This window comes from Lissotriton helveticus, chromosome 3_1 (assembly GCF_964261635.1).
Source record: "Lissotriton helveticus chromosome 3_1, aLisHel1.1, whole genome shotgun sequence".
Taxonomy (NCBI): domain Eukaryota; kingdom Metazoa; phylum Chordata; class Amphibia; order Caudata; family Salamandridae; genus Lissotriton; species Lissotriton helveticus.
The window spans coordinates 415,501,548-415,526,151 of record NC_136061.1 but is presented as its reverse complement, the minus strand read 5'-3'; the positions used below and the strand labels follow the sequence as shown (position 1 = coordinate 415,526,151).

General features: G+C 47.8%; 1 protein-coding gene across 4 annotated transcripts in view; it reads right to left on the bottom strand.

Annotated features, from left to right (window-relative positions):
• Positions 1–24,604, bottom strand: part of BMPR2 (bone morphogenetic protein receptor type 2) — a 546,503-nt gene that overhangs the window by 281,397 nt on the left and 240,502 nt on the right. For all 4 annotated transcript variants that reach the window (XM_078680234.1, XM_078680236.1, XM_078680235.1 and 1 more), the window contains exon 3: positions 16,521–16,700. In XM_078680234.1, the coding sequence (XP_078536360.1) occupies positions 16,521–16,700 (180 nt within the window). The remainder of the gene's footprint in view (positions 1–16,520; positions 16,701–24,604) is intronic.

The window sequence follows — 24,604 nt, the reverse complement described above, 5'->3', positions numbered from 1 at the left end:
GTCACTTCCGTCTGGCGACTCAAGGCGGGCGCCTTGACATTGAGAGTTCCCGCCAAGTGCTCGGCTCTCAGAGTGATGTTGTTGTGAATCGCGAAATCCCAAATCCGTTGAGCTTCTGCGGACAGAGTCTGCGATTTGGTGCCTCCTTGTTTGTTTACATAGTGCATGGCCGTCGTATTGTCCGTCCGGACCAGCACTGAGCGATTGCCCACTCTGGGTAGAAAAGCTTGCAAGGCCAACCGAATGGCTGTCAGCTCCAGGAAATTGATATGGCACTGCCGCTGTCCTGGACTCCAATGGCCACTGACTTGAAGCTCTCGGAGCACTGCACCCCAGCCTTCCAACGAGGCGTCCGTGGTCATCACCATGGGTGAAGGAGAAATCCTGAACGTTAGGCCTTGGGCGAGATTGCTTTTCTGAAGCCACCATTCGCTCGCTGTTCTCATTGCTGATGTTACGACAACCCTGTCGTTGAACGACCCCTCTGCTTGGCGCCATTGCTTGTCCAGCTCCTCCTGTAGAGGACGCATCCTTAGCCTGCAATGCGGTACTAATGGTATGCAGGAGGACATCGATCCGAGAAGGGATTTGTATTGGCGGACCGATAGGACCTTGCTGCGGCAGAGTAGTTGAGCCGAAACCATCAATTTTTGTTGTCGCTCTTCTGAGGGACGAGCCGTACAATGCGTGGTGTCCAGCACGGACCCCAGGAATCTGGCAGTTTTGGAAGGCAGGAGGACTGACTTGTGTTCGTTCAACTGAAGGCCCAGGCAGCGGAACAAATGGAGGCAAGTAGACACGGCTTGCGAAGCGTCCTGGAAAGATGGCGCCTTGACGAGCCAGTCGTCCAAGTAAGGGAAAACTTCGAGAGATTGTCGTCGAAGGAAAGCTGCCACCGGTGCCAATACTTTGGTGAACACTCTCGGTGCCGATCGAAGGCCGAATGGAAGCACTTTGAACTGGAAATGGCTCTTTCCCACTGTAAAGCGAAGGTATTGTCTGTGAGCTGGGTGTATTGGAATATGGAAATATGCGTCTTCTAAATCCAGCGACGCCAAGTAGTCGCCTGGATTTAAGAGAGGAAGAATTTCCTGGAGAGTGACCATCCTGAAGGAGAGCTTTACGAGATAGGTGTTGAGCTCCCGAAGATCGAGGATGGGACGCCAAGTGTCTTTCGTCTTCCGCACTAGGAAGAATCTTGAATAGAACCCCCGGCCCCTCTGAGAGAGCGGGACCGGTTCTATTGCTCCTTTGAGGAACAACTGGTGGGCTTCTAGATGTAGTAATCCTAGATGTCCTGAGCGGATGGCGCCCGGAGCTCGTGTTGGAGGAAAGTTGTGAAACTCCAACGTATGGCCACTCTTCACGATGTTGAGGACCCATTGGTCCGATGTTATTGACATCCAACTGTCCAGACAAAGGGATATCCTGCCACCCAATGATGTGATCGGGAGGGGAGGAACAGCAGGTAGAGCCGGGAGGCCGCTATTGTCGTTTGGTGTTGTCACGGCCTTGTCGCTGTTGACGGCCTCGCGGAGGGTTGCGAGAGAAAGATGCTGATTGCCCTTGTCGTTGATTCGAGTAATGGGGTTTATATGACTGGGAAGACTGCGAGGAAAAACGTTGTTGGTTTCCTCTGTAAGATGTAAATCCTCTCCCTCGTGCGCCCCTAAAGGGGACCTTGCGATAGGTGAGAGAGCCCAAGGACTTTGCTGTGTCTGTGTCCTTCTTGATATTCTGTAGGGTATCATCCACATGCTTCCCGAACAGCATCTCCCCATCAAAAGGGAGGTCTAGGACTCTGTTCTGGACCTCCTGACGAAACCAGGTGGCCTTCAGCCAACCCTGACGCCGTAAGACGGCGGAGCCGGCCAAGGCCCGGAAGGCCGTGGAAGCAATGTCCATTGCGCAGTCAATCACTTCTGCAGACGATTTCTCTCCTTCCGCCAGCACCTTCTTGGCGTCCTCCTTAGTGGGTTCAGGTAATAGGTCCACGAAGGGTTCCATGTCGCACCACATCTGGCGGTCGTAACGGCCTAAGATGGCAAGGGCATTCGCCGCTCGAACCAGTAAGCTGGCCATAGAGGAAAACCGTTTTCCAACATTATCCAGACGTCTGCCGTCTTTATCCGGAGGAGTGGTCAACGGTGTGGACGGATTCTTTGACTTGCTTTGTGCCGCCTGAGAAATCACCGAGTCAGGCTTTGGCTGACCAATAAGGCAAGCTGGACTGCCTTCAGGAGCTTTATATTTCTTCTCCAGCCTGGGGAGGACTGGAATCACCGTGGCAGGACTCTGCATGATCTTCATGCCCTCCTCCCATACATGCTCTATAATGGGAATAGATTTGACAGAGCGTTGGTGTTGTTCCTTAAAGTCATAAAGGAAACATTCCGATTCCTCTCTTGAAATAGGTAGGCCAAACCTCTTAGCCGCCTGTTCCATCAGATGATGAAAACCCCCTATATCCACCGGAGGGGAGATGGAAGTGTCACGACCAGCAGCATTTGGGTCTTGCGGGTCATTGTCCCCCTGATCCGGGTCAGGGTCCTGTAAAGGATCCATCAAGGGATCCACTGGAACAACCTCCTCATCCGAAGAGGTATCCTGATGGGCATCGGGCAGTGGTACGGGATCTGGTGTGGGAACCCGGGCCAAAGGTGTCACTGGCGGTGGTGTGGAGGGTACCACCGGAACACTAGTAGCCGGCTGCACTTGCGGCTGTGGTGGAAGTGGAAAAAACGTAGTCTGTCCAGAAGGGTCTGACGGAAACCTTTTACGATAATCCTGAAGCATGTCCTGAAGATCCGAAATGAGAGAGGAGGGCATGGCTACCATGCCTTGTCCCAAACTCGGCGGATGTCGCTCTTCCACAACATAAGGATGTAGTTGTTGGCCACCTGCCTGGTCGAAATACTCCTCCGTGTCCGTCTCCTGCAACTTTACGTTCAAGTCCGAGGGACTATAGGCAGGTCCATAATTGTCCTGAAACTCATCCTCGTCAGACTCATCATCTAACAGCATTGTCGGTAGATGGGAAGAGACTCGTCGCGGAGACGTCATCTCCGGCGTGATGTTCATTCTCCGAACTGGAAAATGCACTTTTTGGACCGTCGACGGTCTCGTCGACGACGCCGTCGTCGTCGGAGCATCAGTTAATGTAACCGTCGACGGCACCACAGCCGTCGTCGACACAATCTTCGTCGTCGATGGGACTACCGTCGACGGTCTCGTCGACGAACTCGTCGTCATTATCATCGTCGTCGACGTGGAAGCCGTCGTCGTCGACGTCGTCGACGTAGTCTTCGTCGTCGTTGCGGCCGTCGACAGCGGCCTGCTAGTCGTCGTCGACGTGGAAGCCATCATCGTCGACGAGCTCGGAACCTTGAACGTCGACGAAGTCGCCGTCGTGGACACCGCTACCGTCGACGAGCCCGTCGACGGAGCCACAGAAACAGCGGGAACTTTAGCCAAAGTCACAGTCGTCGACGTACCTGGTGTTCTCGTCGTCGACGGACGCTGTTTTTTCTCCGGCCCAGATCCTGAAGTGCCAGTAGAGTGTTTATCACTGGGCTTGATCTTTTTGGACGGAGGAGAAAGGATCACCACTTCCTTTTTGTCCTTTAAGGCTGGCACCACTGCTGTAGCCTGTCCCTGCCTCTCCTTTACACTTTCGTGAGGAGATTGAAGGGGACCAGCCCTCTCAGACCTGTCAGAGATCTTGTGAGGGGCTTTAAGAGGGGGCTCAGATGTCGAAGAAACAGGGGGAGACCTACCCATCTTCTTTGATCTTTGCGAGGAAGCAGCAGACACGGAATCCTCCTCATCCGAAGAGAGCACCTCCTTGCGTGTCTTCATCTTCTGAAGCCAGGTAAGTAGCCGGCCTTCTCTGTCCCGAAGAGTCTTGTTCGAGAAAGTCCTGCAGATCTTGCAGTCTGTGGCCTTGTGGTCAGGATATAAGCAATAAATGCAATTATCATGCTTATCCTCCACAAAAAGACGTTTTTTGCCACAAGAGGCACAGGACCTGAATAAGGCCTTCTTCTCCTTGTCAGACATGACGATTTGAAGCAGAAACTTGAAGAAATAAGTAGAAAAACAGTGAAAACTGAGCAGAGCTCAGTGGAGACTCCCTAGCACAACGTGCGGTAGAAAAATCTGAGGCTCTGAGCTCTCTCAGGAAGGTTCTAGAGGGTGAGGCTGCTCTGATTGGTCCTGGCAAAAGTTTGGTCTCTTTTTACAAAAGGAGGTGGATAGAATACAAAATGAGATGAGGCCTAGGCCTAGGTTTCTCTTTTATTTCTATGGTTTTTATACTACCGAGGCTCCCATTCCGACGACGGGGAATGATACAAAGCATGGGAATCTATGAAAGTTCCAATACTGGGGCAAACAGCGTATGGGCTTCCGTGGAGTCAAGAAGCGTCTCCGGGACATGGGACTGCGCTACGCTATGCTTTTTCCGACCAGGCTGCGAGTTGAGTACAATGAACGAACCTTCTTCTTTGATCGGCCTGATTCTGTGAATGACTGGCTGGACTCCCTGCCGGACCGACCTCCTGCGGCTGAGTCCGCCGCCCACCCGGGTGGTGCTGAGGGTGGTGTGGAGAGCTGAACTGTTTGTTTATGCCCGGGTCCTCGTGTAAAGTAACTTCTTCTGGGATTCTATGCCTAAGTGCCTCTGCTGTCTGAGTGTTTTCTTTGTTATTTTTCTTGTTGGGGTGGCGGGTGGGTCAGAGCCTTTCCTCCTCCGGGGTCTTTTTGTAGAATGGGGGTTCTTGGGCGACGGGCACACTGCATGTTGGGGTGGCTTTTTAGCTTCTTGCAGGGGTGCAGGGTGGGGGGTGTTTTCTCGATTGTTGGGGGGTGGGTGGATGGGAAGTTTGATGTTTGTGTGTTGTGTTCTCAAGGCGATTCTATCTTGCTAAGGATGTTTTTGATGTCATGCTCATTGGAGGGGGGTTGCGGCGTTGCTGTATGGGATGGGGGGTAGCGGGTTGAGGTTTATTTCGTGGAATGTTAATGGTCTGGGGGATCGTATTAAGCGGGGTGTGGTGTTGCGATGTATATGACGTTTGTCTCCAGATATTGTTTTTCTACAGGAGACTCATTTGGTAGGCAATACATGTCGTGCAATGAATAGGTGGGGCTATCGCCTCGCCGCACATTCGGGGTTTACCACGGGTTCCAGGGGGGTGGGTATCCTTGTTCGGGCTTCCTTCCCCCTAGCTATTGATGATGTGGTCCTTGATGATCGGGGGCGATACGCCGTCCTCGTGGGTCGCTATGAGGGTCGAACCCTTTCCATGTTTGCCGTTTATGTGCCCCCCGGTCTACAGACCTCTACCTTTTCCGATTTGGGCCGTGTGTTATTGAACCTCCCTGATAGTACTCTCTTCATAGCAGGTGACTTTAATTCTGTGCTCTCCGGTCTACATGATCGTCACCCCCCTAGGGACACCCCTTTGGCCCAACAGTGGCTAGGTGGGTTTCTGGATACGTTCGGCTTGGTGGATTGCTGGAGACTTATGCATCCTACTCAGCTTCAATACACTTTCCACTCTGGGGCCCATGGGTGTCTGTCTAGACTGGATTATTTCCTGATGCCTGCGGCGCAGTCGCCAGCGGTTCGTGAGATTAGGCACCTCCCCCGGGGCATCTCTGATCATTCCCCGCTCTGGCTTTGTTTTGAGGTGGGGGTGGAGGTGGCGGGCCGGGTGGCTCCTATCAGCCCATGGTACCTCACCTCCCCCGAGACCCGCAATCTCTTGATTAAGTCTTTGGACAATTATTTTTTAGACAACGAGGGTTCCGTCTCCTCGGCTGTATCCCTGTGGGAGGCCTTTAAGACAGTGATTCGCGGGCAGGCCCTTTCCCTTATTGCCGAAGCCAAAAGGGCGAGGAATCGGGAGGTGGTAGACCTTGAGAGGGAGATTGCTGAGATAGAGGCTGACCTAGAATCGAATGTTACATCTGCTAAACTCCACGCCCTGGGTCTGAAATAATTTGCTTATAAGTCTTTGGTCACAGATGCGGCTAAACTGATGTTTCGGGAGCAACAGGGTCGTTTGTATGATGTGGGGGACAAAGCGGGTAAATTACTGGCATGGTTGGATAAGACGGAGAGGGCGAATCGTGTGGTGCCTGTGATTCAGACTTCGAGTGGCGTGGGAGTGACAGACCCGGTTGGAATAGTTGAATGTTTTGCGGATTATTTTCGTGCGGTTTATACCCCTGTGTCTGAACGGGATGTTGATGACTCTCGCCTTTTGTTGCGTGATATAGCTCTGCCCAGTGTTTCCGATTTAGACCGAGTATCTTTGGAGTCCCCTTTTACTACGAACGAGATAGCGACGGCCATTCGCTCACTCTGATCGGGCAAAGCTTTGGGCCCGAATGGATTGCCAATTGAATTGTACAAGCTACGTCCTGACAGGGTGGCGCCCTATCTTCGTACCATGTTTTTGGAATCCCGCGAACGGGGTATTTTCCCATATGATCAGCGTTTGGCTACGATAGTTGTTATTCCCAAAGAAGGTAAACCTCGGGACCTTTGTTCGTCTTACAGGCCCATTTATCTGTTGAATGTTGAACCCAAGGTCCTGGCTAAGCTCCTGGCAACCCGCCTCTTGACGGTCATTAGTGGCTTGGTTCATCCAGATCAATCCGGATTTATCCCACATCGCAACACGGCTCTTAACCTACGTCGTCTCCATGGCGCTGTTGCGAGGGCGGGGCTTCTGACGGAGCCGGCCATTTTGGCTTCGCTGGACGCCTCGATGGCCTTTGACACGGTAGAGTGGCCCTATCTTTGGGCAGCTCTTGAGAAATTCGGTTTTGGTCCTGAGTTTATTGGTTGGGTGAAGTTGTTATACGCCGAACCCTTGGCACAGGTAGTGGTAAACGGTCGAGTTTCTATCCCCTTCTGTCTTGGTAGGGGGACCCGTCAGGGATGCCCCCTGTCTCCGTTGCTTTTCGCGCTTGCTCTGGAACCGTTGGCTGCGTGGCTTCGATGGGAACCTTCACTCAAAGGGATCCGTTGGTCACCGGATTTTGAAGACCGCGTCTCGCTTTATGCGGATGACATTCTTCTGTATCTTACTTCCCCGCGTAAATCTTTAAATGTCTTATTCGACGTTCTTACTTCGTTTGGTGCTAACTCGGGTCTGGTTATTAACTGGGCTAAGTCCTGTGTATATGTTCTTTCGGGTGTTTTGCCCCCATTACCGGACAGGTTTCCTATCCAGGTTGTCCAATCTGGCTTCAAGTATTTGGGGATTTTTATTACGCTGGACTCCTCACTCCGGTTCGAGCGTAACCTCCTCCCCCCGCTTCTTAGACTGCGACTGGATGTGGCCTGTTGGCGTAAGCTACCCCTGTCTCCTCTGGGCAGGGCTGCCCTTTTTAAAATGATGTCTTTGCCGCGATTCCTATACGCGCTTCAAAATTCTTATGACGACATTCCCGCTACCTATTTCCGGGAGATCGAGAGTCTTCAAAGGCAACTGATCTGGGACGGGCGTCCACGTATCGCTCTTGCGAAACTTACTATCCCTTGGTATGACGGGGGCATGGCGCTCCCCGATATCAAGAGATATTATTGGGCTGCCCAGCTGTCTGCCATTAATCACGCAATGTATTCCCCGGGTCGAGATCCGGCCTTTGAGATGGATAGACTCCAGCTGCCGGGAGGGGATTTTAATAGAGCGCTTTATTCCAGATCGGCCGGGCGCCATCTTGTGGGCCCGTCCAGGATCGCAGTCAATGTGTGGCACGCCGCGAATGTGAGTTTGGGATGGGAGAACCGACTGACAATGGCGACCCCGCTTTATGCTTCTGAACGTTTGGGGTGTCTCTGGTCTACTAAGGGCTTTGACCGCTGGGATATGATTGGGATATGTAAAGTGGGTGACGTCTGTGTGCAGGGTAGAGTGAAGTCTTTCCAGGCCCTTAAGGCAGAATATGACTTGAGTGATAGAGAGTTTTTTCGGTATTTGCAGGTCCGGCATGCCCTGGCCTCAGTTCTGACTCCTGATGTGACCCTGCCCGAGTCCTCTCCCCTTGAGGATCGTATACTGGATGGACACCTGCCCGATAGCACTATCTCCCTTATCTACAAGAAACTGATTAATAATCGCGCTGACTTATTGGTCCGACTTAGGGAGGTTTGGGTCGGTGACGGATTGGACTTGGATGACGAGGATTGGCAGTCGGCACTCTCTTCTCCGAAAGAGGTCGCCATCCCCGCCCGTCTCCGTTTGGTTCAACTTAAGATCCTCCACCGGGTGTATGTAACTGGTCCGCGTCTGGTTGTGATGGGTTTTTCCCCGGATGGTTTATGTAAGCGTGGTTGTGGGATGAGTGCCACATTTCTGCATATTCTTTGGGAGTGCCCGGTGGTAGCAGCCTACTGGATTGATGTGCTTGCGGTGATGACTGTTGTGACTGGTATTACCCTGCGGCCTGAGGCCCGACGATGCCTGTTGAACGTGTGGGAACCCACCGACTATTCTGTGGCCCAGACCAGATGGGCGACCTTGGGATACATGGTCGCGAAGCGGGACATTGCGCAACTTTGGGGCGCATCCAGACCTCCCGAAGTTTCGGTGTGGGAGGATAACATGGACTGGTCCATGTTCCGAGAGAAGACCGTCTATGTGGCTAGGGGCAGACCCGGGGCGTGGACGAAGATTTGGGGTCAATGGAATGCATATCGTGGAGATATTTGTGCCCCTCCCTTGGATGACACTCCAGATGTGACCCTATCTCCCTAGGCTGACGTTCCCGAAAATTTTTCATATGGTTTTAGGATTTTCCTGCCCTCCCCGCTGGCCCCCCGTGCCCCCCCCGCCCCCGGCCATGCCGAGTTTCATTGCTTTGCTTTTGTCTTCCTGATTAGTTGCTTTCCCCTCCGCCTACTGGGCTGACTTGATTACTGTGCATTCGCCTTGTTTAGAGTTTGTTGTTTTTATGATTAATATAAAAATTGTTATGTCCTGTCCTATGCTTCGAGCAATAATTGGTACCTTCCTTGTGCCCGGCCACGGGAATGATCGTTCGCTACTTATGTTGTGCGTTGCTATTAGCGGCCAGCCCGTGTGGTTGTAGGCCCATCTCTGTAACTCTTATTTTATTGCTCAATAAAAGTTTTTAATAAAAAAAAAAAAAAAACAAATGTTTGAATATTTTCTATCTTCGCAAAAACCCGCCTTGAAATTCTATGCGTGCTAGACAAATTCACGCACTACATAAATTCTGTATTTTATGCAGCTTTCACGGAAAATAAATTAATAATGTTGGAACTGTGTAGAAGGTTGATAAAGGTGATAAACTTTGAACGATATTTACACTAAGTATAATGCAAAATATTAGCCTAAAAAGAACATTTTTCACAAGTACCATTAAGATAATTTAGACAATGGTAAATTCTGAGGTTTAGGCCTGCCCATTTTCAAGTATTACACAGATCTATACTTGTCCCAACTGGCATATATGCTACTGGACACTAAAGAGGCCTCACTGTGATTGACAACAGAAACAGGACTCACTGAAAGCAGTCCCGGCCTGCTCCTATTAGACACCTGTACAAATCTCCCATCACTTACTAAAAACCTAATAATGAGAACATTGCTAAAGAGTGATGCTAAGATCTATAAACATACTGCTATATGGACTCATACAGATATCAGGATAGTCGGTCACGCCATCTACTGGGATTTGTGGAAGGAGAGAGTGATCCATACGATTGATTAGATAATGACAGACGGATATCTGACACAATTTCTATGATTATAGTTCAATTGACCACCTTCACAAAATAGTATATATACCTTCGCAATTCCCCTATACTTTAAAGTGTGAAGGAGGTAAAGTGGGGTTATGTGGGGATGATTTAACACCTTAGAAAGTTATCTCTGTTCCAAGCCAATAGAAGAATACCTATGAAAATGAATGGCAAACACAACTCTACCATGAATATACGGAACAGGACTAGGCAGAGAGGCTACAGCTCCAAAACATGTGTATCATAGACAGGATTAAAAAGTAATCTCTTCAAGATCCATCAAACCTGGGGCAGCAGGACTGCTAAGCTCGAAATGTAGAATGTGCCAATGGCCTAGATGCAATGTGTTGCAGATTCAATGGAGGTGCTGAAAATTGCAGGGGACTGGTCACAGTTCTGGAACACAATTCATGAATATACTGACAAAACATAAGACAATCAGATAGGCTAACCTTGCTACATGACTACTAACTGACATGATTGAGATGTTCAATCATCAAAGACAGTGGCTAGCTCCTGCGTTGGCCACGGCAGACATATGCTTATTGAAACACTGGCAGTCCCCTCGACTACCAACATTGGGGGAATGGGTTATCAAAATGTACAAAAGTGGCCTCCTATGAGCAGGTCACATACAAACTACAACACAACAGAATTGCATTATTTATTACTTTTTAAGTTTATAGAGGGCACTGTGGGCAACTGGTACCCTGGCGCTGACCATAACAGCTGGGAAGAAAAGGATATGGAACAATATCCTTAGAAAAGATATCTATAGTAGATAGCTTCAGCGAAAGGAGGCTGTATTCTAATTACTTGGGGAACAGCCAAGTTTTCAGCGCCCTCCTAAATTTTAGTAGATCAGACATGGATCCTAAGAAGGGGGGGAAGTGCATTCCAGAGCTTGACTGCACGGACCATAAAGATCCTGCCACCTTGTCTGGAACTTCGGTACACAGAGCAAATTAGCTGTTGCAGATCGGAGGGCCCTGTTGGGGATGTATCTTCTTAGTCACTTTTGAAGGGGAAGAGTTTCTATCCCATGGCAATCTTTAAACTCCATATAGTGGGATGTCAATCAAATTCTTTGCTTGAGTGGCAGCCAGTGCAGCTCTCTTAATGCTAAGGAGGGAGAAGTTCTGCGAGACAGGTTTAAGGCAATTTTAGCGACTGCATTCTGGACCCTAGATAAACTATGTAAAAGATGTTCACGGGCACAGAGCATTGCAGTAATCCTAGCGACTGTGAATCACGCTGTGGACAACCATGACGCTAGACGTAGAGGGGAGTACGGGCAGGATCTTCCGAAGTGCTTTCAGAAGTGCAATGCAGGTTCAGGCTGTTTTATTTAAATGGGTTTCCATACTAAGTTTGTCTTCAAAGTTGACTCCTAAGTTACGGACTGAATCAACAGTGGCCACCAGTCCACTGAACAATCCAGGACAGAAATTAAGGGGTGGAGTTTCCGGCTTGGATTAAGCAGTACAGAGGAGCATATCAGTTTTATCCCCATCAAACTTTAGAGAGTTAATGTTGAGCCAAGAGATAATGTCATTCTGGCAGTCATGGAAGGAGGATAGTTACATATTTCTGCCCAGAGACAGAATGAGCTGGGTATCATCAGCATAATTAATGAAGGTGATGTTGTGAGATTTATTAAGTCTAATCAATGGGGCCAAGTAGATATTAAACAAAATTGGACTGATGGCCGACCCCATAGGCACTCCCTGATTGACTCTAGCCTGAATAGATGAGTGTACTCCTGGACATATGTTACCATTCGTTAATACTGAGGTTAATGACTTATCTCTCTGAAGTGGGAATCTACCTATTGTTATGGACCAACAAAAGCAGCAACACACTTGGAAGGCAATCATTGTACAATTACATTTTAAATATTAGACATTGCGCTCCTGGGAGAGTAACTGACATCAGACAAACTGGTCGGAAAAAAAAAACAGATTATACAAAGGGATGCCTCCCACACTCCCTCCGTTTTTCCTTCACCACCTTTTTGGTGGTGGTAACTGAAACATAAGGTACTATTAACAGCATAATACTTTCTGAAGCGTTTACTTTCTATACTACAAGACCTACAATTGAAACACAAGGAATGAATGAGTTGCAAGGTGGTACCCACTAGTTAACTAACATTGGTATAACCAAACACTTTAATAAAACTAGACAAGCAGCTACTAACAGAATTTGGATTAGAATTTGGATTAGAAAAAAGAGTGCATATATTAGAGGCACAAGACACAATAGAATAGACCTATATTTATAGAGAGATGTTTAAGAAGCAAAAATGCTTAGCATGCTGTAACTTATGATCTTTCGCATTCTCTCCAATTGTTCAAGCATTGATGGGACTGAAAAGTCCTCTGCATGGTAATGGGCGTTCACCCCTGCTCTGGGTGCCCAACTGCACAGATATCTGGATCCTTAATGCTGATTTTTGTTGTCATGGGCAAACAAGGATAATGCATGTGCGCCATGACATAGGCCTGTCTTGGGACTGCAGTCTTGTGGGACAGGAAGGGTGGCCAGGACAGGGAGGGTAGCCAAAGAACAACCGCCACAGTGGTGACTGGCTTCTGCACTTACCATTAGTTAAGCAGCAAGAGTGCAGTGGTGGCAGCATAACGTGTAGTGGTCTGCATGAGTGAACAGGTCTTTGTTAACCTGCCACTAGAGTGAGGCTAATAGCTTACTCAGTTAAAGTTCTGTTGTAGTGCTCTTAACTAACGCTTGGCCTACATCGGGTTGGTGTGTAATGCTGCACAGCTCATGACTGGTGTATCTGCGCTAGGTGTATGTGAACCTATGAGTGGTACAGTATACAGAGGATGTAGTGCTGTGCATTGAGCGTACAGTAAATGGATATGCTAGTTGTATTTGTGCCTATGAGTGATACATTACATCAAGGCTACATCACTGTGCAGGCTGTATACATGCAATGGGTGTATATAGAGTACAATACATAAATGTAAATGTAAATGTCATGGTATTTATAGAGCGCACTGTCACCAGACGGACACCTTGCGGTGTCGCCTATTTGGCTTCCTGGCGCTGAGCCTCATACCGCTGTGGATCCCCTCCTGGCTTTCCCTGTGAAGTGTCCACTCCTGGGCACCCCCAGGGTGAAGCCAGGCATCCGTGCGCTGTTGGGGCCGGTGTGGAGGCTAAGCAAGCTATTGCCCAGAGTTGCAGCGTGGGGCCCGTGATTAGAATAGGCACCGAGGCGAGAATTAACAGGTTCTAGGAAATTGAGCCCGAGACCCCGCCGAGGCGGGAATCGAACCCTGGTCCCCTGGCCACAGCTCTGCATCAGGGTCTGCCGCTCTAACCATTGAGCCACTCTCCTCCATACATGGAGGGCCTTGGGTTCCATTTTGGGAGACCCAGGTCGGCAAGGAGAAACATGGAGAGGAGGTAGAGGAATTCCTTCAGACAGATTTGTGAATTGTTGCACAATTCAAAGGGTGCTCTTTTGATTCAGTGAGAAGTCACAAGAAAGGGGCCTTAGAACATCTCATGAAGGAAATGGGGCTGATAAGAGAATCGTAAAGGGTAGGGCAGGGGCCCTGGGCTAACCTTTTGATACACATCACTGTGGCTCACATCCAGATGTCAGTTCTAGTTACTACCATGCCCTGTGTTGAGGGGCTACTAGATTTGAAGCCGCTCCTGCTGTGACAGGCTGCTTTCAAGAGGAAGAGAGAGAGCAAAGGAGTGAGCACTTCAAAAGAAGCAGACCCCCCTCCAACATAAACTTCAAAGACTCATAGTACAGACACCAAATGTCATTGAGAGTCTAAAGGGAGCTTTGGACCTCAAAAACTGTCATCTGCCACACAGCTCATCTGGCTGGGGAAGCTGTGTAAGACTTCTGCCTGTGACCAGTGCAAGGCCTTCTAGTCTCCCTGCTGGATGAGGGTACATGATCCAGGGAATCAGAGACCACCTAGCCTGGAGCACCAGCGCCTGCCTGCTTACCAAGATCAGTGTGCCCTTTGAGGAAGCAGAGAGGGTTTGAGGGAGCGAGGTCCAGGGGGGAGTCCTGTCAAGTGGACTCCAGTTGCGAGGTGTGGGGAAACGGCAGCTGCACTGACCAGGACACGGCCAGTGTGCATGGCAAAGTCAGCGACCCTTGTATGTCAAAAGAGGGCCGCCGTGAACGTAGCCGTGTTCACTGTGCTGATCGAGTTGGAGTCATTGTGTAGTGAGAAGCTGCGACCCCATATGCAAAATGGGGCTGCCGTATGGAGACTACCATGCTGTGAGGGCCGTAGTGCTTGAGCTGTGGTGAGCAGTGACCCTGTATGACAGGAGGTGTCGCCGCTGAGAACTTTGCTGTGCCATGCAGCAAGAGCCCATGTACATGGAAGATATAGTGACCTCGTGTACCAGAGGGGGTCACCGTGAGCAACCACATGCGTGAACTGATCTACCACCCCTGTCAAAGAAGTGAGGCTGCTGTGGGAGCCCGGTCACCGTCACCAAGGTGATGGGCATGCTTTAGGATCATCGCATCACTACCCTCCCGCACACTGCGGGATGGATTGGACACTTACTTACCCTGCAGGGAGGAGTTGCAAAGAACCTCTTATCACTTCCGTGGTACGACCACATGTGAGTAATTCTGTGCCTGTTGAGTGAAACCCATCTGGGCCGCATGCAGAAAAACTCACCTGATTCTGCTACTGTCGGTCAAACCTCCCGCACACAGGGTGTGCTTAGGAACTCTGGATGCTCCAAGACTGTAGGTGCGGGTAAGACTGACTTCAGGCCAATTGGCTCTAGGGAATCTTGCGTGCTAGTTAGTGCTGTGGCGCTGGAACACTGCTGACTTGAAAATAGAATCAGCATAGAGTCTTGAGACTCCTAGAGGGCCTTGCCCTCTAGGAGTCTCATAGTGAATGGGGAATAACCACTCTCTAAGAGCGAGTCGGGCCTGGGAGACCCATAAAGAAACACTAAAGCCCTGACCTCAGGGGAGCAGTGTTGTTGTTTGTGAATGTCGTATTTTCTTTTTGTGGTAGCAGTGGGAGAAATAAAATACTTCTCTTTTTTCATAAAAGTGAGTATTTGGCAGGACAATGATTTATTGCTGGTGCTGCACACATTCTGAGTTGAGCGCCTGTGTTCACTCCCCTGTATCCACGTCTCCTTCATGGATGATTTGAACTGCTGGAACCACGATATTCCTGAGAGTCAAGTGCTGAAGGGGTACTTGGTCCAGCTGCTCAGTATCTACAGTAGGTCAGGCTCTGGGACATCAGGAGTGTCTCAACCCACACGGTTGGGCCCAGTAACCCCTGCTTGCTTGCGGGACTCTGAAAGGAGTTCTGACAAGCATGAATCAAGAAGTATAAACACATTTTATTTCACATATTTACAATAATTAATAAATGTATCAAGAAGGGTGTTGTTGTCAATCGAAGACCTATCCCGCTTAAGTTTTGTTTTCGTGTTCTTCATTTTCACTTTTTAATTATTTTCCTTTCTTTTCTATCTCTTACCAGTTTCTAAAATGTACAATAGTTATTTTTCTGTTTTGCTATGATCACACTGCATCACATCGAGAGAATGCTGCAGAACATACTGGACTTTTGATAGTTAAGTTTATTGTGAAACATATAAAAATCTTAATATAGAATTACAACATAAAAGAAGGATCAATTCACCCAGTGAACATGGACGTTTGATTGTGAGGTGCACTGTGACTGAAGGCCATGTTACAAGATATTCATCTGGATTTATTGAGAGTAGATTATAAAAATCCCTGGACACCCAGTGATAGAACTATTACATCAGGAGTGTGCAAAAGTTATCGGAACAGTTGCTTTACACCATTTTGATATTATGTGGTGGTATATGGAGTAGTCCAACAGAAGACATACAGAGCAAATCATAATATTTTGACATTTTACTTTCAACTGAAGATCTATAATTAATAAAGTATTGAAAACTGAATGGATGGAGGTCCCTAGTTCTCTCTCAGTCATTATGTTATTCTGCCCATCAAAGAGGACTTAACAAGACAAATGTGGCCGATATTCAGTTATCATTAAATGTCTTTAATCATAGATACATATTTAGGTTGTTGAACACTTTAAAGATAAACCAATGGAAAAGATACATTCAATTAAACGGAAAATATTACCTTCCGTTCAGTTGATTATAAACCACAGCACTGTCTACTGCCATTATTTTTCTCCACTAACACTTCGTTTTGGCTTAAGATTGCAAGTGGTAGACAATATTACAAGGCTGCTCCCTACACATCTAGTCTATGCTAATAGGCTGAGTGTCAAAGCACTAATCTCCAAGACCCCATTGCCTCTACCATCCTGCTTTCTTTTCTTAGTACTATTTAAGCACAATTCTCAACCTTGTTCTACTTCTTACCTACTACATAGTGAGTGTAAGGAGCTTATAAAGTGCACAAATGTTGAGGCGTCTTGGCGCTGTAGCAGAAAACAAGTTGGAGAAGGGTGGGCACCTCATTCCTGTAAGGGAAATAGCCAGGTCTTAAGCATTTTCCTAAAACAGGAGTCTGTTAGGTTGTCGCCTGATGACGTGTATAGCAAGCATGGAAATTCTAAGAAACATCAAAGACCAGCATAAAATTATTAATTGCAGTGAATCAACAGTGCATGTTAGTTTAAGGTTTAACTAAAGTGCTTCAGACAATATACCCATTTCACACAACAGACTAAGTGTCTTAACTTACTGTAAAGTGATGTATCTGTCGGGTCTGGGGGTGGAAAGTTCTCTGTGAAGTTAACATTGCACATGTCGGTGTTGCAGCAACAAAAGCGATAAGTGCCATTCTGGATCGATGAGGGTGTTGCTGTTACTACACACTCCTCATCGTGACACTCCAGTGGATCACTGATCTTTGACCAACATCCTGTAAACAAGCACAAATAAATCAGTGAGAGTCAGCTTGACAGTTTATGTGTTTTAGAAAACACCACAGTGATTTCAAACAGCAGCTGCAAGTGTATCTAAGAGACAGTGCAATATCAGAACAATGAACATGTTACTTACCTTAGGTAATGCTCTTTATGGTGGGGACTCTAACTTCGGATTGCTCACCTTTTGAATACTCCCCAGGCGTCAGATGGGATCCAGAAACATTTGAGCAGTAGCTTCACTCGCTGGAGATGGTGCTGTGCAGCTCTGAACTCACACTGCTCCGCTCTGGAAAGGATGGACAGAGCCTATATACGTGCCACTCCAGCTCGCTGATGTCAGTTGCTTTCTAGGCTGTCTTTGCCCCGACCTAGAGCCTCAACAGCACGTTGACTTGAACAGTGTGCAGGTTCCTATACTTGGGATTTCATTAAAGGGTAAAATCAAATTTACAGAATGGGGAGGATGGAAGTGTTGGTGAGGAATCTGCGGTTAAATAGGGGACAAGTTGCAGGGAGCGAGATCGAAAGCCATGGTGACACCCTAGCACCTTCTTAGGAGTATGTGAGTGGCAATTAGATTTCTTTGTGTTTTTTCTTTGACTCACCCAAAGTCATGGAGCATAATGACAATTGACCTCAGAGACGACTCCTACGACTTCTGGACCGGGGACCCGCCCTTCCAATTGGACTGGTCTCACTCTGGAGCCTTCTGGTGCTTGGGAAAAGTTTCACCTCGCGGTCCGTAAGGCCTTTGGGTTCATTCACGCGCCGTCACTGCAGGCCTTATTTGTGGCTCAACCCACAGTACCAAAGACAAACCTGTTAAGGATCTGTCACAGACATTTGTTTTGCGACAGTCCTTACAGTTGTTTTGGGAGGTGACAATTTCCTTGCACACTGTAGATTTTTTTAAATAAAAAACAGTGTAAAAGAGATGAGCGGTAACTTCGGATCCACGTCTCGTGGAGCAGAAAGAAAGGAACTGATGTCAGTATGAGGGAGTGACACCCATATCGACCCAGCACATCATTTTCTGGCAGGAACGTAGTTAGTGCATAGTTTCCACACCCAATCTGACACCTGGGGAATGTTCAAAAGGTGAGAAATCTGTGGTTTGAAGTCTCTATCAGAAATAGGAAATAGAAGATTAAGGAGCCAAAAAACGCAGGAAGTCAAAGTGAGTCTAATTCCAGCCCCAATAACTACCCTGTTTGAACACCGATTGTTGAAATCAGTTGTAAATGTTCAATTTGAACTGTTGATATGTTACCCTGTCATCAACCATTTGACACTATTTAACTAGTTACTGAGACCTTGAGTGTGTCAACTGAATCTTCAATTCCAGTTCATTTCCTCTGATTTGTACAATGTAACACCCGACTTTATTTCTATACTTTCTGCTTTACAGTATAAAATGCCCAACTAAATGAAGATCTATGGGACAGCACATTGTCTGTACCCAGAAGAACAGTAAGCAACATAGGTAGCAATTCCATACACGACACTGGTCAATGTGTTGCTATTGTAATCAATGCTGGTTTCCTTCTTGTGAAAAGGCTGCATTTTTTCTTATGTTAATTAACTGTTTTAACCATTTTCCTATCCTTGCTGACTGACTTCCAGATCACAGGTTGTATAGACTATCTAGAAAGATGGTACAGGAAACTGTGGGGAATAGGCAGACACAGTGTTCTCCAAGCACCCGGATTGCTTCTCATACTTCAGAAAGAATTCTGGAAAATATGATTACCGACTACTGGGCAAATTGCTGCAATGGGTGGCAACTGAACTTTCTGTATAGCGACAATCCAGAGATTTGAGACTACAAAAACGAATCTATTCCACTCTAGCAAGACTCATCTCCAACAAGCTATAGTTCAACTGTCTGCCACCCCGAGACTCTAAATCACACATCCAGTTATCTATACCACAATGTTGCTACACACTCACCCAGGGTTTGACCTGCATGTCTTGCTTAAAATATCCTGGCATTGAGATCACAAAGCAGAACAAAATCAAATGATTTAAATTTTCCAACCTACTAAAATATAGAAGACAACAACCTAATCCTCTGTGCCCGAACTAGCATGCACACATTAGTGGCAGACATTAGGGGTGCACCGTCCTCTACAGCCTTGCCGAAAACAGTGGTCTCTTTCTTTGTTGTAACCTGATGGTGGTGGTACCAGGGACTTTACCAACAAGCATTTGCAATGCAATAGGTCTCGCATTAGGAAAGTTTGAGATATTAGTCTTGTAAATGACAATTTTTTTATTTATGTGTTGGTTTTAAAAATAGCTAAATTAATAGCTTTGTCATTTACAATGCCAATAGTTATAACTTTCGCAAATGTGACACGTATAGCATTTGTAATGCAACATGTTTTGTATTTACGTGACTTAGATGTATTGATATTACAAATAACATTGGCTCATCATTTTTTTAAATATTAATACTTAAATAAAAGTGATTGTAATTTATAATGGCAATAGCTTAAACTTTTGTAAATAAAGTTTGTGAAGATTATGTTCAGTGTATTTTATTGTGACGAAAATCCAAGAGCAGAAGTGAAATATTAACATCTTTTTATGACATTTGTAATAAAGCTTGAAACATTGAGAGAACATATTAGAACTAGTTTTGTTGAATGGTTGCACAGATTGATGCTGTGATGGCACTGAGTGATGCTGTGGTGGCGCATAATAACGCTGGGGTGGCGCTGAGTGATGCTGGGGTGGCGCTGAGTGATGCTGGGGTGGCGCTGAGTGATGCTGGGGTGGCGCTGAGTGGTGCTGGGGTGGCGCTGAGTGGTGTTGAGGTGGTGCTGAGTTGTGCTGTGGTGGTGCTGAGTGGTGCTGTGGTGATGCTGAGTTTTGCTGTGGTGGTGCTGAGTGGTGCTGTGGTGATGCTGAGTGATGCTGTGGTGGTGCTGAGTGGTGCTGTGGTGGTGCTGAGTCGTGCTGAGTGATAATGTGGTGGTGCTGAGTGATGCTGTGGTAGTGCTGAGTGATGCTGTGGTGGTGCTGAGTGGTGCTGTGGTGGTGCTGAGTGATAATGTGGCGGTGCTGAGTGGTGCTGTGGTGATGCTGAGTGATGCTGTGGTGGTGCTGAGTGGTGATGTGGTGGTGCTGAGTGATGCTGGGATAGCGCTGAGTGATGCTGGGATAGCGCTGAGTGATGCTGGGATAGCGCTGAGTGATGCTGGGGTGGTGCTGAGTGATGCTGTGGTGGTGCTGAGTGATGCTGTGGTGGTGCTGAGTGGTGCTGTGGTGGTGCTGAGTGGTGCTGAGTGATGCTGTGGTGGTGCTGAGTGGTACTGTGGTGGTGCTGAGTGATGCTGTGGTGGTGCTGAGTCGTGCTGAGTGATAATGTGGTGGTGCTGAGTGATGCTGTGGTAGTGCTGAGTGATGCTGTGGTGGTGCTGAGTGATAATGTGGTGGTGCTGAGTGATAATGTGGTGGTGCTGAAGTGATGCTGAGTGGTGCTGTGGTGGTGCTGAGTGGTGCTGTGGTGGTGCTGAGTGGAGCTGTGGTGTTGCTGAGTCGTGCTGAGTGATAATGTGGTGGTGCTGAGTGATGCTGTGGTAGTGCTGAGTGATGCTGTGGTGGTGCTGAGTCGTGCTGAGTGATAATGTGGTGGTGCTGAGTGATGCTGTGGTAGTGCTGAGTGATGCTGTGGTGGTGCTGAGTGATAATGTGGTGGTGCTGAGTGATAATGTGGTGGTGCTGAAGTGATGCTGAGTGGTGCTGTGGTGGTGCTGAGTGGTGCTGAGTGGTGCTGTGGTGGTGCTGAGTGGAGCTGTGGTGTTGCTGAGTCGTGCTGAGTGATAATGTGGTGGTGCTGAGTGATGCTGTGGTAGTGCTGAGTGATGCTGTGGTGGTGCTGAGTGATAATGTGGTGGTGCTGAGTGATAATGTGGTGGTGCTGTGGTGAGGTTGAGTGATGCTGTGGTGGTGCTGAGTGATGCTGTGGTGGTGCTGAGTGATGCTGTGGTGGTGCTGAGTGGTGCTGTGGTGGTGCTGAGTGGTGCTGTGGTGGTGCTGAGTGGTGCTGTGGTGGTGCTGAGTGATGCTGTGGTGGTGCTGAGTGGTGCTGTGGTGGTGCTGAGTGGTGCTGTGGTGGTGTGGTGGTGCTGAGTGATAATGTGGTGGTGCTGAGTGATAATGTGGTGGTGCTGAGTGATGCTGTGGTAGTGCTGAGTGATGCTGTTGTGGTGCTGAGTGATAATGTGGTGGTGCTGAGTGATAATGTGGTGGTGCTGAAGTGATGCTGAGTGATGCTGTGGTGGTGCCGAGTGGTGCTGTGGTGGTGCTGAGTGGAGCTGTGGTGGTGCTGAGTCGTGCTGAGTGATAATGTGGTGGTGCTGAGTGATGCTGTGGTAGTGCTGAGTGATGCTGTGGTGGTGCTGAGTGGTGCTGTGGTGGTGCTGAGTGGTGCTGTGGTGGTGTGGTGGTGCTGAGTGATGCTGTGGTGGTGCCGAGTGGTGCTGTGGTGGTGCTGAGTGGTGCTGTGGTGGTGCTGAGTGGTGCTGTGGTGGTGCTGAGTGGTGCTGTGGTGGTGCTGAGCGGTGCTGTGGTGGTGCTGAGCGGTGCTGTGGTGGTGCTGAGTGATGCTGTGGTGGTGCTGAGTGATGCTGTGGTGGTGCTGTGGTGGTGCTGAGTGGTGCTGTGGTCGTTCTGAATGATAATGTGGTGGTGCTGAGTGATGCTGTGGTGGTGCTGAGTGGTGCTGTGGTAGTGCTGAGTGATGCTGTGGTGGTGCTGAGTGAATGTGGTGGTGCTGAGGGGTGCTGTGGTGGTGCTGAGTGATGATGGGGTGGCACTGAGTGATGCTGTGGTGGTGTGGAGTGGTGCTGTGGTGGTGCTGAGTGATGCTGTGGTGAGGTTGAGTGATGCTGTGGTGGTGCTGAGTGATGCTGTGGTGGTGCTGAGTGATGCTGTGGTGGTGCCGAGTGATGCTGTGGTGGTGCAGAGTGGTGCTGTGGTAGTGCTGAATGATGCTGTGGTGGTGCCAGTGGTGCTGTGGTGGTGCTGAGTGATAATGTGGTGGTGCTGAGTGGTGCTGTGGTGTTGTTGAGTGGTGCTGTGGTGGTGCTGAGTGGTGCTGTGGTAGTGCTGAGGGGTGCTGTAGTGGTGCTGAGGGGTGCTGGGGTGGCGCTGAGTGGTGCTGTGGTGGTGCTGAGTGGTGCTGTGGTGGTGGTGGGTGGTGCTGAGTGATGCTGTGGTGGGGTTGAGTGATGCTGTGGTGGTGCTGAGAGATGCTGTGGTGGTGCTGAGTGATGCTGTGGTGGTGCTGAGTGATGCTGTGGTGGTGCTGAGTGGTGCTGTGGTGGTGCTGAGTGGTAATGGTGCATTGTAAGAACGGCCTACAACAGATTGTCTTCATTCAACCCTCCCTTCCCTATTGTTCCTGAAGCTTGGAAAAGTCAGAAGCTTAGGTGTATGGAAAGCCTCATTGCGAGCAAATGAGTGACGATATTGAGTACTTGGTATGTTATCACTGTACTTCAAAGATAGCAAGGAGTATTCCTATTGTACGTTTACCATAGGCACCTGTAAGAAGACACTGAAAAGCCTTGTGCTATTAATCATGTTAAACAAAACCCGGCTTCACAGTAGTAAGGGGGCATGTTATTTTCTCCTGCCTATGCTATCTTTGCGGCTAAGTTATTATTGGTAAGTACAATCAAGTCAGGATTCTGTGTCAGAGCTCTGAAGCTGCAGCGTGTCACTCACGAGCATCTCTTGGCATTCTGGTTCAAGTAATGTTGCATTATAAATGGATAATTCAAAAATACAAACAACGCGTTGAAACACATAAATAAATAAACTACTCATTCCTGAAACAAAAAACTTGAGAACTCTGCCAAACTGTGAGTGAGACTAAATTGTGATTACAGAATTCTGGTGTACGTATAAATTCATATCACTTACAAATGAACGTTATCTGATTGAAAGGTGCTGCCATGATCTCAGTGACCCGCATATGCGCAACCATGCCTTCTCAGAAGTATTTAAAAGTAAACTAAAATGTACTAGCTTTGAAAAAGATAGCTCTTGGCATTGCGGGGGGCGCATTCCTTTGCAGTGTGAAGCAGGGGGCGGGGGAGCAGATGCCTTTGAAGTGAAGCTCTCGGCATTGCTGTGGCTGGTCTGATGCAATGATGCGAGGCAGGCGGCTCGGAGACCAAATGGAAAGCGCGTGCACGGACACATGCACTCGGCGCAATCCGCCTGGTTTAGCTTTCCTGGTTCCAACTCTATAATCTCGACATCTGCAATGCCAGAGGCATTGCCAGAGGTCGAGACCTAAAAACCACCAATAAACTGTTTGAGCTCTTATGTGAGCATCAAGCTCTTTTGTGAGTGACCCAGGCAGAAGCACTACATTCCTCAGCATTCCAGGTGGAAGAGACAGGTACCCAATCACAAGAGCACAATTTGGCATGCAGACACCATCAGACAACATAAGGGGTCTGCCTCTCACATCTTCGCCCATTGATGTATTTGGCTTCTTACTACCCGTGCAGCACAAAACGATCGCTAATAAGAATGTGCTGTTACCTCCAGACTCCGACCTGTGCCAGTAAACCTTTAATCTCTTCAATATAATAACTAGGAGGCCAGGCAAACACTGAACCCAAGTCATCATCATTACACTCCATAGTAACCACTTTATACTTATTAAAGTAAGACTTTAATAAGTACTTCACAGCAATTCCAATAAACATCTTTCTAAACTGATTTATGGGGACATTTCACCAGATTCTACCTAGTTAATGGTGACATTCTGAACTGCAGGTTAGCTGTCAATCATTGAGAAAGTAGCTGATTTTCTAGTCAAAAAGGTATCTTTGCTTACCTCTTACTGTGAGGTCATTACCTCAAAACTTGTTTCTAACGGATAATAGTGCCATCATTTAAGAGGGACAGGGGGTCACTAATATATAGGGGTATTCTGTCAATGAACCTTATAAATAATTCGGACCATATTTCGGCTATGAACAACTGATCTTCACACTCCATCGTCCCCTCTAAGGGCGCCTGTACTCGGTTGATCTGTTATTGCCCACTAGGTAGGAAGACAGAACAGGCGTATATCTTCTTGGACAACATCAATCTTGTGAATGTCAAATAACTGACCCTAACCGTGCTTGGCTATTTCAATCTGTGGCTAGAAAATGTGAAAGTGGGGCATGCTACAACTTCTAACTGGGTTCTCTTTTTCAGCGGTTTCACAGTCAGTTACCTACACATTTATCCATGGTTATATTTTTTATTCTATTGCCGTTTATCTACATTTTTGATAACTGAAAAACTGAGGTTGCAACTGATGTAATTCCATATTAACTTAAATGATCTTTTTGCTGTTTGTAGTGGTTGTGTGTGCTAAGTTGCCATATAAAACAGCACAATTACCTGAAACAATAGCATCAGCACCTGTACATAAATGCATTGTCATTTGGAAACCTCATCACTGCGTTGTCAATATGCAGGGAAACTGGCCCAGGGGTCGTTGCTGACAGTAAGGAACAGGAAAGATTGCTGGCAGTAAACCAACTAGCTAGTCCCAAGATGCAGAAATTGAACAGGCAAGAGGGCTCAATAAATTTGTAGCTGAATTGATCAATAAACTGTATACCAAAATATTGTTGATTTTTCAAATATTTTAATTCTTAAGAATTTCCTTCATTAAGTACCATATCATAATTTCAAACATCAGGAGCATCATTCCTCTTCCAATATGCACCCTACATGATATTATGATCAAAGACAAAAGAATGTCCTGAGCACAACACCACATGTATCGTAAAATCAAAAAGTCCCATCAATCTTCCTTATCCACGATGACTTTATTCTTGCTGATTGATAAAATCTTCTCCAGATCTCATATAGC